Source organism: Carcharodon carcharias, chromosome 20 (assembly GCF_017639515.1).
Source record: "Carcharodon carcharias isolate sCarCar2 chromosome 20, sCarCar2.pri, whole genome shotgun sequence".
NCBI lineage: Eukaryota > Metazoa > Chordata > Chondrichthyes > Lamniformes > Lamnidae > Carcharodon > Carcharodon carcharias.
The window spans coordinates 67,721,891-67,740,241 of record NC_054486.1 but is presented as its reverse complement, the minus strand read 5'-3'; the positions used below and the strand labels follow the sequence as shown (position 1 = coordinate 67,740,241).

General features: G+C 40.6%; 1 protein-coding gene across 6 annotated transcripts in view; it reads right to left on the bottom strand.

Moving 5' to 3' along the window:
• The window catches only part of map4k5 (mitogen-activated protein kinase kinase kinase kinase 5), a 149,685-nt gene that overhangs the window by 55,196 nt on the left and 76,138 nt on the right, over positions 1 to 18,351 (bottom strand). For all 6 annotated transcript variants that reach the window (XM_041214459.1, XM_041214460.1, XM_041214464.1 and 3 more), the window contains 4 exons: positions 17,713 to 17,775; positions 13,636 to 13,717; positions 6,862 to 6,975; positions 6,187 to 6,265 (listed from right to left, as the gene is read on the bottom strand). In XM_041214459.1, the coding sequence (XP_041070393.1) occupies positions 6,187 to 6,265; positions 6,862 to 6,975; positions 13,636 to 13,717; positions 17,713 to 17,775 (338 nt within the window). The remainder of the gene's footprint in view (positions 1 to 6,186; positions 6,266 to 6,861; positions 6,976 to 13,635; positions 13,718 to 17,712; positions 17,776 to 18,351) is intronic.

Here is an 18,351-nt window from a genome sequence, read left to right as displayed (position 1 = left end):
CAAGTCTACTAGAAATTCAGTGAATTAACCAAACAGGCTTCATTAAGGAACTACCGACAACTCAATCAATCACTATCCTTACCAATAACGTACATTTATGTAGCACCTGTTATATCTGAAGTGCAACAAAGTACTTTGAAGTGCAGTCACTGTTGCTATTAAAAGTTTAAAGGCCATTTTTGCAGACAAAAACAGTGATGACATACATTACCGGATAATTTAGTGTTGTTGAGGGATAAATGCTGGTCAGCACTCCTCTTGAATAATGCCATGGGATCTTTTACCTGCTTATTAGCAAGCATGCCTCAGTTAAAATCCCATGTGAAAGACAGTGCATTTGACAATGCAGCACAGTACACATTTGTACAAAAGTGCTAGCCTGAAATGTGTTCCTCTGTGGGGTCCAGCTTAAAGTAATAATCTTGAGTCAGGGGCAAGAGCGCTGTCACTCAAATCTCACAAAACTACCTCATACCCTACTAACATGGGAGACTACATTTGAGTTGTTATTGCAAAGCTCAAATAATTGATCAAATTTTAAGATCTGCACATCTGATCAATTACTTTAAAGCAGTGTGTTATGTAGCCAACTGTTGCAGCTATCTTGCACAGTACTAATTCACAAGCAGCAATGTTCTGAATGCCACACTCTTTTGCGATGCTGATTATGGAATGTTGACCAGAACTCCTTGCTCTTTGAATAGTTTCAAGAGAGCTTGAATATTCATTGGAATGATGGACATGAGCATTTGTTTAATATCTCATCTGAAGTAGATCCACCTCTGCCAATACCCAAGTTATGCAGAAGTATCAAAATTTGAGTTCAGACCTGGATTGGGTCTTGAACTAAAATTTTGGCTCAGACCCGAACACACCTTGACCCTGCTTGCCCTTGCAAATTACCATCCCATCTCTAAGCTCCTTTTCTTTTCCATATCCTTGAAGTGTTGCCAACTACCAAATCCATGCTCACCTTTCCCACAACTTCATGCTTGAACCATTCCAATCAGGTTTCTGACCATGCCACAGAACTGAAAAGGCTCTCAAGTTATAAATGTCATCCAATGCAAATCTGACCATGATAATCCATTTTTCTGCAACCTTCATGGCCCATCTACAGCAGTGATGGGCAACCTAGGCTAGCAAGTGGGCCGCATGAGTGGCGCTCCATCTCACTGGGCCACAAGATTGAAACTGGGTATGTACACTAACCATGACCCCATGAATAAGATTAAATACATTGACCACAGGTCGAATATCACCTTGTCGCAAATTAAACAAAATGGCCTCCCTTTCTGTTTAATAACAAAATAATCCAGCTCCCAACTCTCTTTTACTATTCTACCCTCATCACCAATTTTATGTTTTTGGCTACTTCTTCCCCTGTACTATTTGATTCTAACTCCAGCATGATGCCACCACCAAACACATCTTCCCTTCATCCACCCAGCGGCATTCCGCAGGGAACGTTCCCTCTGGGACACCCTGGTCCACTCCTCCATCACTCCCTACACCTCAACCCCCTCCCACGGCACCTTCCCACGCAACCACAGAAGGTGCAACACCTGCCCCTTTACTTCCCCTCTCCTCACCGTCCAAGGGCCCAAACACTCCTTTCAAGTGAAGTAGCATTTCACTTGCACTTCCCTCAACTTAGTCTACTGCATTCGTTGCTCCCAATGCGGTTTCCTCTACTTTGGAGAGACCGAACGCAGACTGGGTGACCGCTTTGCAGAACCCCTGCGGTCTGTCAGCAAGCATGATCCAGACCTCCCTGTCACTTGCCATTTCAATGCTCCACCCTGCTCTCATGCCCACATGTCCGTCCTTGGCTTGCTGCATTATTCCAGTGAAACTTAACGCAAACTGGAGGAACAGCACCTCATCTTCCAACTAGGCACTTTACAGCCTTCCGGACTGAATATTGAGTTCAACAATTTTAGATCATGAACACTCTCCTCCATCCCCACCCCATTTCCGATTTTCCCCCTCCTTTTTGTTTTTTCCAATAATTTATATAGATTTTTTTTTCCCACCTACCTCCATTATTTTTCCATCATTTTTGAGTATTTCCATCCACTGTTTTATCTCTACCTTTTAGCCTATTTCGATCCCTTCCCCCCACCCCACCCCCACTAGGGCAATCTGTACCTTACTCATCCTGCTTTCTACCCTTAATTAGCACATTCCTTTAGATAATATCACCACCTTCAACACCTCTTTGTCCTTTTGTCTGTGACATCTTTTGGTTATCTCCACCTATCACTGGCCCTCTATCCAGCTCTTCTTGTCCCACCCCCACTTTAAACCAACTTATATTTCACCTCTTTTCTATTTTTACTTAGTTCTGTTGAAGGGTTATTCGGACTCGAAACGTTAACTGTGGTCCTCTGCACGGATGCTGCCAGACCTGCTGAGTTTTTACAGGTATTTTTGTTTTTGCTTTGGATTTCCAGCATCCGCAGTTTTTTGTTTTTAATCCATTATATAATTAGGGGCAAATTAAATTACCAGCAAAAGTAACATAAAAAAGCAGAATCTCCCAGGTACACCGACGTCGTAATCAAGACAGTCTCCCAGGATGGGGTAATTTTACTAACTGCACTTGTGTAGAATTTTGCAGGGCATGCTGATTGAACTGTAGCAGTCCTATGATTGGACGCAGAGGGAGCACATGGCTGTCACAGTCAATGTTGTGTGCAATCAGCACGCACCTCACTTCATGTGCCCTTGCTCTGCTGGAAATATCACTTTAGTAATACCAGTAGGAAAAACCTACACAGGCGGAAACCAGCAGAATCTGGCAACACTGCGCATGGGCAATGGTTAAAAAAAGTTCTCACAGGCTGCACTCAGAACCCTGATGGGCCCATGTGGCCCATGAGCCACAGGTTGCCCACCTCTGATCTACAGCCTTCAACAATTGACCATAGCACCCTCTTCCATATATCTCTCCTTCGTCATCTAGCTAGGTGGAACTGCCCTCGACTGGTTCCATTTTTATCTATCCAGTTGAACTAGATCATCAGCTGCAATGGCTTCTCTTTCAGTTCCAACATCACCACCTCTGGAATCCCCCAAGGATCTATCCTTGGGCTGACAAGTGGCAAGTAACATTTGCGCCACACAAGTGCCGTGCAATGACCATCTCCAACAAGAGAGAATCTAGCCATCGCCCCTTGACATTCATTGATATTACCATCACAGAATCTCCCACTATCAACATCCTGGGGGGCTACCATTGACCAAAACTAAACTGGACTAGCCATATAAATACCATGGCTACAAGAACAGATCAGAAGCTAGGAATCCTATGGCAAGTGACAGACCTCCAGACTCCCCAGAGATATCCACCATTCTACAAGGCACAAGTTAGGAGTGTGATAGAATACTCTCCATTTGCCTGGATGAGTGCAGCTCCAACAACACTAAAGAAGCTTGACACCATCCAGGACAAAGCAGACCGCTTGATTGGCACCCCATCCACAAACATTCACTCTCCTCACCACCGACACAGTGGAAGCAGAATGTCCCACCTACAAGATGCACTGCAGGGACTCACCAAGGCTCCTTAGATGGCAACTTTCAAACCCATGGCTACTACCTTCCAGAAGGACCAGGGCGGTAGACACATGGGGACATCACCACCTGGACGTTCCCCTCCAAGCCACTCACCATCTTGACTTGGAAACATATCACTCTTCCTTCACTGTCGCTGGATCAAAATCCTGGAAGTCCCTCCCTATCAGCACTGTGGATGTACCTAAACCACATGGACTGCAGCAGTTCAGAAAGGCAGCTCATCACCACCACCTTCTCAAGGACAATTAGGGATGGGCAATAAATGCTGGCGAAGCCAGTGATGCCCACATCCCATGAATGAATTTTAAAAATCTACCCTTGGACCCCTCCTACTTTTTGTCTGCGTTCTCAGCTGTATCATTGGAAAACATATCAAGTTCACATGTAAGCTTGCAAAACCTAGCCCACTAGCAGCACCATCTCTTAACTCCTCCAACGTCCAATTTGCCACATTGCTTGCCCAACAGCCAGGAATGGGTTGAGCAAGAATTTCTTACAACGAAATCTTCAGGCCCCACCACTAACTTCCGTTGCCTAGCCAGTGATTCCATCCATCTTCCTGGCAGCTGTCTGAGATTGAATCAGGGAATTTGCAAACTTGGTGCCCTGTCTGACCCCAAGATGTGCTTCTAACCTGTCTGCTCTCACCAAGAGCATCACCATTCGCCTCCATAGCATTGCCTATTTCTGCCGCTGCCTCAGCTCACCTGCTGCTGAAACTCCCATCCATGCCTTTGTTACCTCTTGACTTGACTATTAGAGTGCTCTCCTGGGCAGTCTACCACTTTCAAACCTCCATAAACACAAGCTCACCCAAAACAAGTCCTGTTCACATATCACCTCCTCTGCTCACTACCCTACTGATCTGGATACACCTGTTTTAAAATTTTCATTGTGTTCAAAGCTCTGTGACCTTGCCCCTCCTTATCTCTGAAGCCTCCCCCAACCCTATGACCTTTCAATATCTCTGTGCTCCTCCAATCTTGGTTCAGCTACCTTGGTTCAGAGCTCTGAAGTCATCCCGAAACCTCACCATCTTTCTTATTTAAGCTGCTCCTTAAAACCTGCATCTCTGACCTCACTTGTCCTTATGCAGCTCAATGTCAAATATTGTTTATAATGCTCCTGCGAAGCATTTTTGTACATTTTACAATGTTAATGGAACTATATAATTGCAAGTTAACCAAACCCACAAATAGTAGAGCCATCCATTACTATTATCTTTATTGGATCTTCATTCTACTACCCTCAACTGAACCATGCTTAGTTAGTAGCAATATGTTAAAACCTTATTTAATTGGATGATTAAGTAAAACACAAAGCTGGTCACATGACATGACAGTAATTGTATCCATTTTAAAAATCAAGTTTACATAATTTGACAAATTCCACACAAAACCATTATCTCTGCACTTCATTGCAAGGTGTAGTTTGATCCTTTGTCTGAAATATACTGTCAATAATTCAGTTTAACCAGAGATAAAAATTCAGGGCTATACAGAGCGAGCAAATTGAAAAGATGACCTGTGACATTTTTAATTGTTAGAAATTAGGTTTGAATGCTTATTAAACAGATTCTGGAGCAAATAAGCTCTAACAACAAGTAACAATGAAGACTGATCTTTCTACAGTCATATTATTCTGTTCTGGATGTACTAAACTATAAATCTAGATATGAGAGTTAGTGTCAGAAATTGATCTACCTTGAGCAGCAATTAGTCATTACAATTTCTAAATGACAACTAACAAAAATAAAACCATTACGTCAGTGAAATTTTGTTGTACAATGTTGTCTGCTTCATCTGTTAACACTAGATTTCAATAGCCCCTCAAGGTGCAGCTGTAAAAATGGACAGTTAAAGGACTTAATTTCGAGATTACTTTTTCCTCACAGAATCTTCCATCAACGAGCAATATTATGTACTTTAACAGAAAAAAGTATGGGTTTTATCATGCAAAGTCATAAGGTGTTAAGGTGAAGCTAGCTTCAGTTGCACCTGCCTCAAAAGTTTCTATTTTCTGAAATAAAAAAGGAGGCACAGAGCCAGGATGTTATCCAGCATAACATTAAGGATGCACAATAGGAAATTTCAGGTACAGATGAAGTACATTTTAGATTTTTGTCACCTGGTCCTTTCCGGGAGGGTTCAAATTACTTTGTACAAAATGTTGCTGTGTGTCCAATAAAAGTTTAAGAACGGTGATATAGAAAATGCACATTTTTCTGAAGCTAGAATAAAGAAGCAAAATCACCACTGACATCGTTTACATGTGTTGAAACATGATAGTAAGGTAAAAAAGTAAAGCCAATACCAATCAGCAATACATTTTAGCCACACCCTGTACCTCCAAATGTAATTTCTATACATCCATTTTTATTTGAGCTGTGTCTAATTGATATTTTTCTACAAACTGAGTTGTCTTTTTGTTCAAAACCCAAACTAACTATTGTAAAAACTACAATGTCAAGTGATTTCAGTTAGTCAGTTAAAAGCTTTGAAAGCATCTCTCAAGAGTATATCGAAATTGTCTATTGGTACTGCAAGAATAGTTCACAGCCTACACTCCATAAATAATTATCCAAGCAATGGGCAAAAGACTTACAGTTGATCTCTGATCGCGTCCTTTCTGCCCTTGTGTTCTTATTATTGGAGCGAATGGTATGAGGAACAGCAGAGAGGGGCTACAAAATAGGGAAGAGAAAATTACAATAGAAAAATGCTCTTCTGTACATATAATTTCTCAGAAGACTAAAACAAACATAATGTCAATGTGCCCTTAGCCTGTTACACTGGTTAGGCAAAAGCATCCTTCATCAGAGGTCACTGATCAGTAAACTTTCATTACCACACCCCTCCCTTTTGTTACTACATACCACCAATTGAATGCTACGTAATTAACAGTCTTGAGTCCTTTATTTAAATAGCAGTAAAACATAGCCTATTTACCTAATAAATGGCAACTGAGCAGCCGAATTATCATTTCAGGTTTGGGCGCAACATAGTCCAACTTCATTTTGCCTTTAGTTAACTGTGTTGTTTGCATTTGGCTTTCTTGTATTTGACTTGACACCACACTGTGTGTATTTTACAATGTTGTCCTTTCTTGGATTTCTCTTCTGATGTGGTGCCCTTGGCTTATTTCCCAAGGTCCTCTTTTTTCAGTTAATCTAATAATCATATTTGGTCTTCTTCAATTTAAAGTGCTTGGTTTAAGAGCAAGCCAAGCATAAGGATGGAGCTTTGAAAAACAAATAATCAAAACCATGGTACTTCATACCTCAAGGTCGTCATCATCTGTCTCATTGAAATGGTGATTTTCAGGATTATTGACTTTGTCCAACAACTCTAATGCTAATGATCTGGACAAGATTGGCTGTGCTAAAAATGAATGCTGAAGAAGCAAAAAAAATACAATTATAAATTCTCAAAACTGGATAACGAGTAACGGTTGGTGTACATATAAACAGTGCATTTTATAATCAAATGCCTCTGTGGATTTTAGATTTAACTATTACAGGATTACTATTACTAAAATTTAAAATGAAAACAAAAAATGCTGGAGAAACTCAGCAGGTCTGATAGCATCTGTAGAGAGAGAAACAGAGTTAAGGTTCAAGTCCATATGACTTCTACAGAGCTAAAGGGAAGTAGAAAAGGCACACTATTTAAGGAGGGGAGGAGCAGGTGAAGCTAGATAGAAGGTCAATGATAGGTGGGGACTAAGGAGAGATTGACAAAGATGTCATGGACACAAGACAAAGGGAGTGTTAATGGTAAGGGCTAAAAAAGGTACTGATAGAGGCATAAAGGTAAGAAAGCATAATGTGTGAACAGCAGAACAAGTGTCAGTGCTCTGTGAAAGAATATGGAACAGGTAATAGATGGCCGTTTTGGGGGTGAGGGCAGTGGTTGGGGAAAAAGGATAGAAAAGGGATGAAGAAAGCAGATAAGATTTAAAATGCTCTGCCAAATTGTAAATATAGCAAAGAATAACCATTACAAGTTTCAGCTCTCCTTGAATATCCTCTCAGCTATAACAATGCTGGACATTCTTGTAATCACTTTGAATGACTTTTGTTTGGAACCATGCTTGAATGATCCGATATTTAATTGTACAACAGCATGAGTTTATATAGTGTCTTTAACACAATACAATGTTCCAAGACACTTTACAAAAGTATTATAAAACAAAGTTTGACAAGTTATATATGCAAATATTAGGGCAGATCAGCAAAGGTTTGATCAAAGATGTAGGTTTTAAGAAGCACCTTAAAATGAGAAAAAAGGTTGTAGGAGACTAGATTTAGGGAGAGCCGATATGTGGAGGAATTTGAAACAAGAATGAGGATTTTATGTAGGCGTTGCATAATCAGGGGTGTGTTATGATCCCAACTGATGTTACCGCCGGCCAAGTCAGATCCCAGGGTGGAACCTAGTTTGATAGATCCTAACTTTTATTTTTTGTTTGGATACATGGAGAGTAGCTACTGAAGAGAGTCACAGGGGTCAGCTGATGAACTTTTAACAAAAGAATAAAATATTTATTCAACAAGAAAGATGAAATATATTACAATACTCCTTCACCCACAACTACAGCTTTACAGATATATACAGATTCGTAATGATAACACAAGTTACAAAAGTTATCTTATACTCTAATGTTCACAGTAAGTACATAGTCCTTGTAAACCAAAGGGTGACCTGTGGTCAAGCAAACCACACTCTGAAACCAAGTGACAGATGCCATCCCAAACAGATGCTATGGATCTTTCCTCAACTTCCCCCAGACGCTTGTTACACCGTGAGCCAAAGTCCTCTCTGAACTCCGTCTTTCACACGAGGGTTTCCATTCCCCACTCTTGAAGAACTTGCTTTGGAATCTTCTCCCAAATGATGCTTCTTCTCAGGCACCTTCCACAAGTGTCCCTCTTCAGGGTTTTGACCTCTCCTTCCAATGTTCCTCTCCCCCAGATAGCCATGTGCATTCAAGCTTCCTTCCACGTCCTCTCTCTCAAATTCTCAGCTGTGCCAACAGAACACCACTGTTTCACATGGCCATAGTAAAGAGTTGCAGGCCTTCGGCTGTCCCCTTGGATCTTCTGGCTTCTCGCAAGCCAATGTTGCTTTAAATCTGCATCCTGCAGCTTTCTCCCTTTAAGCTTTGAGCCTTTCTCTGCTCTTCACTCTTAACTTCACTTAACAGGACCTTTTCCAGATTCCTGTTCGTTCCCTGTGACTAGAAGGTCTTCTTGGGACCCCTCTTATTCTGTTCTTTGGGGAAGCCTGCTTCCTTCAGCTCCCACCTGTCCAGCATCTCTTGGCAGCTGGTTTCAACTTTAGTTTGGAACTTGCTATCTGTCCCTCTCTTACACTGCTTCTGCTGGCAAATCTTTCAACTTTAGAGCACACTGACCAACTGAACTCAAAATGCTTTTGGTTTCTGTGTGTGTGTGTGTGTGTGTGTGTGTGTGTGTGTGTGTGTGTGTGTGTGTGTGTGTGTGTGTGTGTGTGTGTGTGTGTGTGTGTGTGTGTGTGTGTGTGTGTGTGTATATAGGGGGGGGGTCCTTCTGCTAGACCCCTGTTGCTACGCAACAGCCCAGGTTTTTTTCTGTCTTGTGTTAGTTTTAACTTCCTTTCAAGAGTTGTAAAATCTCATTACAATGCAGGCACACAAACAAACAAAGCCTTAGACCTGCTGTCTCCACTCTAAAATGAAAGTAGGTCCCAGGTTTCACCTTTTTAAACCCACAAATAAAAAAAAATACATCAAACAAACTCAAAGCTATTGCTTATTCCTAATACCCAGAAATACAACTTACTTAAACTATCTCTATTTCTTAACGGGTGATAGGTGAAAAGGATTTAGTGCAAGTACACAGGCAGCAGACAGGTCTATTCAGGGGTGTAACAATAGGAATCCCCATTGTAACCAGAATTGGATATCACATCTGTTGCATGTACCCTCATAATTTTTACAGCACTAATGTAGGCCATTCTCCTGTCATGTCCATGTTGGCTCTCTGCAACAGCAGCTCAGCTAATCTCACTCCCCACCTTTTCCCCAGAAAGTTTGCAGAGTTCTCTCTTCAGTTAATTATCAATTCCCTTTTGAAAGCAACAACTGAATCCTGCCTCCACCACAAACAGGCAGTGATTTGCAGATTCTAACCACTCACAGCGCAAAAAGGTTTTTTTCTCATGTCACTTCTGGCTCTTTTGTACCTCACCTTAAAATTAGTTCTTGACTCTTCGCTAAAGGGAATAGTTTCTCCCCATCTACACTGTCTGGACCCCTCATAATTTTAAGCAACTCCATGAAAACTCCTCTCAAAAACAACTCTTCTCGAAGGAGAACAACTTTAGTTTCCCTATATACCCACTGACGTTCCTCATCTTTGGAAATATTCATGCGATCCCTCTTTTCTGAGTCCTCTCCCATGCTTTCACATTCTTTCTAAAAGTGTCGTGCCCAGAATTGAACCCAACATAGACTGGTGTTTTATAAAGGTTCAACATAAGTTCCTTGTTTTTGCACTTTTTGCCTCTATTTATAAAGTCTAGGATCCGATGTCTTATTAACCACTTTCTTAACCTGCCCTGCCACCTTCAACAATTTCTGCACATATGGCCCCAGGTCCCACTGCTCCTGCACTAAGTCTAGAATAGTACCCTTTATTTTATTTTGCCTCTCCTCATTTTTCCTACCAAAACGTATCAATTCACACTTCTCTGCATTAAATTTCATCTGCCATTTGTCCGTGCATTTTAACAGCCTGTCTATCCCTTCATTGAAGTATCTCCATCCCCTTCACAGTTCATAATACTTCCAAGTTTGTGTCAACTGCAAATTTTGAAATTATGCCTTGCAAACCCAAATCTAGGTCATTGATATAGGTCAAAAGCAGTGTTCCTAATATCGACCCCTGGGAAACCTCACTATATACATTCTTCTAGTTCAAAATACAGCTGTTCACTATTGGTTCCTGTCACTCAGCCAATTTTGTATCCATGCTTCCACTGACTCTTTTATTTCAACTTTACCGACAAAAGCTTTTTGAAAGTCCATGTAACACTGCAACATTACTCTCATCAACCCTGTTACCTTATCAAAAAATTCAATCAAATTAATTAAACACAATTTGCCCTTAAAAAAAATCCATGCTGGCTTTCCTTAGCTAATCTACATTTGTCCAAGTAACAGGTAATTTTGTACAGAGTTATTGTTCCTAAAAGCTTTCCCACCACTGTGGTTAAACCAACTGGCCTATAGTTGCCGAGTTTTATCTTACACTCTTTTTCGAACAAAAGGTGTAAAATTTGCAATTCTTCAGTCCTCTGTCATCACCCCTGTATCCAAGGAGGATTGCACTTTCCCAATCATTCCAGAGACAGAATCCTTTAGTGATACCAAGCCAGATACTGTCTGTAAAATAAAGCAGCTTAACAATTTGGAACTCAATGTAGAGTAATAGTTGTAGTTAAATCCCACCATGGTTCCACAACTAAACCCAAGGATAACGATATTGAAAAAGTAGATCTCTCAATCCCTTTTAGCAAAATCATTTATTTTTTTCAGGTCAGTGTCCTGATCCTAGTTGTCTTTGGGCTCAAGGCGACAGTGTTTCCTCTCACTTGATCAAACTCCCACCCCAGACTGACTGACAACCCAGCACCATCCAATCCGTTCACTATCCACAAAATATGATTGCATCGTGTATTATCAACAGGATGCACTGCAGCAACTCGCAAGGCTTCATCAACAGCACCTCCTAAACCTGCGACCTTCACCATCTAGAACAAAGGTAGCAGGTGCATGGAAACACCACTTCCAAATTCTCTTCCAATTGACACATCATCCCGGTTTGGATGCATTATCTTTCCTTACTCATCGCTGGGTCAAATCACTAGAACTTCCTACCTGACTGCACTGTGGTCGAGCCACCATTATAAAAACTGCAGTGGCTCAAGAAGGTTGACCACCACTGTCACAAATGTGTGATTATGATATTACAGTTTTTAAGGACAATGGTCTTAAAGGTACATTTCTGTTTTCAAACCCCTTTACAATGAATTTAAAAGCCTCTTTCAAAATGGAAGTATGGACGGACAGCATGGCACTTTGTGATTATTCAATCCTGGTCAGACTTATATCTCTAGAGCTGGCTACAAAGAATCATTTAAAGGCAAATGACTTCTCAAGGATATCCACTGCATCCCCTAAAAAGGTGTGAAAGCTCTATGGATTCTGAAAGGGCAGAAGACAGAAAGGGACTTACTGCCAAGAGCCAAAGAAGAAGGTATTGAGAAATCAACCGTTGCTCTGCTAAAAGAGTCCAGGCAATCTTAAATTGCTATAACCACAGATCAAATGAGGAACAACAAACCTTCCCTCTCTCCCAAAATCTGCTTGACCTGCTGAATCCACCTGAAAAAGACAAGCACTAACCGGCTGACTGCAGAAGCCATCACAGCTGCTAAACCAAACCTCAAGTTTCAACCCGTTCACTTCAGAAAGAAGGAACTTAAGTAATGGGCCGCAGTGATATCTCACAGAGACTGATTTGAAATCTCATCTTTAAGCATCTTTTTATCTTTATCTGCTTTTAATCTCTGTATCTGTATTCTAGTTAATAGCTTATATCATTTTTACCCAAGTAACTTTCAGCAGTAGTATTTTGAAATAAACTAACTTTCATCTTGTTTAAGACTAAAGCTTGTTGCCACTAAAAAGATTACCTGGCCACTTAACATTTTTAGCTAGTATGACCTTGATGTGCAGCACACTGGTCTCCTATTTGCCTATAAATAACATCGGATACTCTTTCAAAGAAATTTGCAGGCTGTTCAGTACTGTTCAGTAAAGATATGAAAGTCAAATTCGGGTTTTTATATACACCAAGGAATTCACCAAGGCTCCTTCAACAGCCCCTTCCAAACCCACAACCACTACCACCTAGAAGGACAAGGGTAGCAGATAGATGAGAACACCACCACCTGGAAGTTCCCCCCCAAGTCACTCACCGTTCTGACTTGAGAAATATATCGCCATTCCTTCAATGTCGGGACAAAATCCTGGAACTCCCTCTCTAACAGCACTGTGGGTGTACCTACACCACATGGACTGCAGCGGTTCAAGAAGGCAGCTCACCACCACCTTCTCAAGGGCAACCAGGGATGGGCAATAAATGCTGGCCCAGCCAACAAAGCCCACACCCCATGAATGAACAAAAAAGAGAAATATGATTTTGTCCAAGTTAACAGAAAATCAGTAGGAGAAAAGCAAAATATTGTGGATGCTAGAAATTTGAAATAAAAAACAAAATGCTGGAAAAACTCAGGTCTGACAGCATCAGTGGAGAAAGAAACAAAGTTAACATTTCAAGTCTGTATGACATCTTCAGAGCTCAAGGATTCAAAACATTAACTCTGCTTCTCTTTCCACAAATGCTATCAGACCTGCTGAGCATTTCCAGCATTTTCTATTTTATAGTCAATAGGAGGACACTACCTCACCCACCCTCAGCCTTCCCTTAGTGTCCTTCCATCTCTCTTCCTGGCCCCATCTCTCACTCCCCTTACTCCATTTCTCCCCATCCCACCCAATCCTCTTCCCCCCAACCTCAAACCAAGAGGATTGTAGGGAGCATGATCAACTTGCAGAGGGGATGAGAAAGGAGCAATCAGGGCCATATTTTCCTGTAACTCCCACTTCAAATGCAGACTGCAGTTTTGGTTAATGTCCCAACTTTGTCAGCCACCGCCTCATTTGAATACAAATAGCCTTAATTAAATAAATTCATAGGCCATCGGCATGAAGTACTTCAGATCAATAATGTGGCATATCCCAGGGGTTGGGGAGGGGAGCAAACAGCCCAGCCAATTCTACCTGATATTATAGGTGGATAAATATATATGGAATTGTTAAAAAAAATGCAATGCTGCCATTAAAATTAGGCATATTCCTTTGGTCAGAGGAAATGTTAGTTTCTTATTTCAATCACCGGTAATTCAATTGCCATTAATACTACGATTGAAGCTAAAATTTACTTACAGTCAGTAGCTTCTCTGCTGTTGGCCTCTTCTTTGGATTTTTTGTCAATGCTACTTTGAGAAAAGTGTGGAACGTTGTGCTCCTAATAGTGAAAAAAATGAACTTGGGTATTATACCAGTTTGTGAAAAAAAATCCAACCATTTTCAATGATAATTAGAATATTGTTATGGACAGGAGAGGGATTAATTTAAACAACACTAATTTCTCCTCTCACCACTCATGCATAAATAGAAAGGCATTTTTGATTTTTTTTCCCCCTTTATAAGCAGCGACGTATTTCCCAACCCCTCAGTTTTGTTGTGACCCATTTTTTTATAATAACCCCACAGCAAACTCGAGATAGGATGAACTCAAAGGGTTAGTTTATTTGCACATGCTCAAATGTGGGAGGAAGATTGCAACATAGCCCCCTGTGCACTCATACAGTAAAAGAGGGATAGAGAAAAGCAAGATTTACAGGGGCAAAGACCACAGAGAAAGGAATTATTGTTTCACGTGGGGCCAGAGTCCAGAATCAAAGTCCAATGAGGTACTCCTTCATGGAGGTCAGCAGGCAGAAAACGGTGTTGTAAAATTCACTTTCGCAATGGAGTTGACTTCACATGATGAGATACGCACGCAGAGATGAAATCAGTCTTGTAGGCGATGGTACAGAAGTTCCAGTAGAAACAGCATATATGAGGCCGTGTATTCAATATGGGCAGAGCCCCTTTTCTGTGAGGCAGCTTGTGGATGGTAAAACAGCAGTGAGCTTTGCAGTCCAGCAAGGCAATATGATTGGCTCCACCAGCTAGAGGTTCATGCCCCATGACTCCGACCTCTCCACATTATCTTTGACAAGGGATGTGCATCCCATGTCTGGGTTCCCAAGATGGTTAAATGTTCCAACCATTAAGAATTGAAAGGAAGATTGCGGGGTCGTTTTTCCTAAAAGATGAATAGACTCTGGTTGGCCAACCTGGGTTAGGAAATTCAGATGGTCTTTGTATAGTTCTTTTTGAATTTAGTCTATGCAGCCCACAGGGGTGTTGTTAGTAGCTCTTCAGAGATAATGAGGTACGAGTTTCCCTGAAACTGCCAGAAAGGTCCTTTTGTTTGAGGGTCACAGACAGACATGGCTTCAGCTATTTCAAAAAGTCTTTATCCAGTTTTTAAAATTTTAGAAATAGCCATGAGGACATCTATATCTATTTTATAAAAACATACAGGGTGAGATCTTGGTCCCTTCACAATATCAGTAACAAGTGTTGTTTGTGATGGTCTTCAATTACAATTGTGCTTAATTGGTACGTTCATAGTTAAACATGATGGGCAGGAAGAAATCAAAAATGCTTGACATACACAGCATTTGAAGTTCTATTATATTTTGAGTGAGAAGTTGCCATAGTAATACTCATTGTTGCCCTTTAGGATATTAGGATTCCAAAATTTATACTTCTAAAAATCTAATAAATTCCTGTATGATAAGGACCTGCATTTATAAGGTGCTTTTCATATCATTAGGACATCCCACGGTATTTCATGGCCAATTCATTCCCTCTGAATACTCTCTCACCTTTTAAAAAATATTCTGCTCTTCCATTCTTCCCATCAAAGTTGTTAAGTTCACACTTCCCCAGGTTTTACTCCATCTGCCGATCTGCCTTCTTTCCGAATCACTTAACCAGTCCATTTGCATCCTCTGTTCATACTTTCACACCTAGCTTTATATTGTCAGCATTGGATATTGGAAATTGGATATTTCAAATTGCTGTGCCCATGCACAAATCTTTACAGCACCCTACTAGTTACACCCTGCCATTGCATTTACCCATTTAACCCTACTCTTCGTTCTGTCTATTAACCAGTCTTCAATTTATGCCAATATTACCCCAAATCCCAAGAGCCCCAATCTTGTGCAACCTTGTGTGGCATCTTGATGGCTTTTTTTTTTATTCTTTCACTGGGTGTGGATGTCGCTTGCTAGGCCAACATTTATTTCCCATCCTTAACTGCCATTGAGAATGCCTTCTGAAAATGCAAATATTCTACATTCACTGGTTCCCCTTTATCTATCTGACTAGTTACACCCTCACAAAATAGATTTGTCAAACATGATTTTCCTTTCATCAAACCATATCCACTCCGTCTAGCCACTGGCAATTTTTAAACCATATCCACTCCGTCTAGCCACTGGCAATTTTTACAAGCGACCAGTTACCACATAGTTAATAATAGATTATAGCAGTTTTCCTACAATTGATATGAGACTAAATGGCTTTTGGTCACCTGTTTTCTCCCTTCTTTCTGAACAGCAGAATTACATTTGGTATCTTCCAATCCATGGAGACTGCTCTGGGATCTTGGAAATTCTGGAACCTAAAAACCAATGCACCCACTATCTCTGCAGCCATCTCTTTTAAAACCTGCAGTACAGGCCATCAGGTCCAGGCAATTTGTCAACTTTTGGTCCCATCAATTCCCCAGTTCTTTTGCTTTTACTAATATTATTTCAAGTTCTTCACTCTCATTAGATCCTTGCTTCTCCACAATTTGCAGTTGGAGTTGGATGTAGTAAGTAGGCAGAACTAAAGTAAATGAAATTTAATGTAAACACATGTAAAGTACTGCAAAGGAAGGAAAAAAAAAAGAGGAAAATATGTATTCCATGAATGATATTTAAATATGAATTTGGAAGAGGCCCATAATTCTTCACACAGCACATAAGGAATCCAGTGACCATGAAACTACTGGATTGTGGTAAAAAACCTACCCAGTTCTCTAATGTCCTGTAGGGAAGGAAATGTGGCATTCTTACCAGGTTTGGCAATGTGGTTGACTCTCCTCAAATATTCTAGCAAGCTACTCAGATGTATTATTCACAAAGGCAGCTCACCACCATCTTCGAGAGCAACTTGGGGGGGGGGGGGCAATAATTGCTACTCTTAACACAATGCCCATATTCCTCAAAATGAATAAAAAAGATGATGAGACAGCAGCTGTACAGTGGTCTGGTCAGTTCACACCTCGAGCGTTCTGCTCAGTTCTTGTCACCAAGATAATTAACCACTGGAAGCAGTTTAGAAAGGGGCCAAGAGGCTGACATCCAGCATTAATGAGCAAAGGAGAAAGTTTAACAATGATCTTTGAGATCAGTGATTCTCAACCGGGGCTCTGCCAGTTGACTGTCCACAGTATATTGAGATGAGTGGAATAGTCGCAAAGATACAAGGACGATGTATGCAGCTAGTTCAGGTTCTTATTGTTGGACACCATTTGTACGTGATCAAAAAGGCCCTTTGTATGGTCACTGACTTCGACAGCAGTATTTATCTCACATTTATTTTTAATTCATCTCTATTCGCTTCCATGTGATTAATCCAAGTTCAATGAAATGTCACTGAAGACAGTTTGGAGTGAATGCTCTAATGAGCTCAGCACTGTTTCCTCTGCAGCACAGTGTTGGCCACATTTAGCGCAACTTTAGCTGGATTTTCAGCAATGGTAACAATGAAAGCAAAGTATCAAGCCAGAGTGAGCATTCACCAAGCAACTGTGCTTGTGTAAGTTACCTTGCTGCTCAGTACTAGCAACAAGTTTCACAAAGCAATCAAACAAATAGTTCTTTATTTGCTTAATTTAATGGCTAATTTTTAAACAAAAAATGTCTTAAGTACAGACAGTCTGAAATTTTTCTAACATGGGAGGGGATCCTCAGAAGCACAACAGTTGAGAACTCCTGCTTTACTTGATAAAGCTAAAACACTATATAAACAACTTCAAGATGACAACAAGTTCAAACCAGTAAAAACAAAATTTAGAATTAATCTCAGGAAGCTCTTCTCCAAACTGAATGATCAATAAATAGTATGGACTCCTGAAGAGAATGATGAAAGCCAAAACACTGGAAATCATTTATGAAATGATTGGTTGTTGCAATGGGGCAAATGTGGTGTTGCTCTGGATAGATGAACTAAGCAGCCATGGCCACCTTCATTTGTACGTATCATATGAATTAAATTTAGATTAGTTTCAACTCAGTCCTCAGCATCAATTTGCAATAACTGTAAGCTGGCACAAAAGGTACATATACTCACCATTTCACTTTGTCTTTCAACTTAGGAGGTTGAAATCCACTCTTGCTCATCAAGAACAAAGCCCTATGAGGAGAAACACGAGTCACAATGTAATGTGTAAAAAAAAAGATGCAAAGTTGATCATTAAATATTGGAAGAACTTGTGTTTGTGGCACAGAATCTATAAACAGAAACAAGCCATTTAGCCCATCTGGCGTACACCAACAGTTACACACATGAACCTTCCTGCTACTCGAATTACCTCTTCACAATCTGCCCGTATTCCTCTATTCCCTTATCCCTCATCAATGCATCAAGTATTTCTTAAATGCATGAATGCTATTTGCTTCAATGCTCTAGGGTGCAAGGAGTTTCACATTCTCACCACCATGTAAGGGTATTCTTTCTAAATTCTTTATTTGATCTGTTTGTGGCTTTTATTTATGCCTCCTTTTTTGGAGTCATCCATTCAGTGGAAACAGTTTCTCTAAATGCACCCAACTGGATTTGAGCCACCTCTCAGGTCTCCTCTCAGTCTATTTCTCAAACAAAATAGCCCCAACCTGTTCAATCTTACCAGATAGTTGCATCCTCCCAATCTTGGTAACATACTTGTAATTCTTTTCCCATATTTTCTCCAATGCATCAATATCCTTTCTG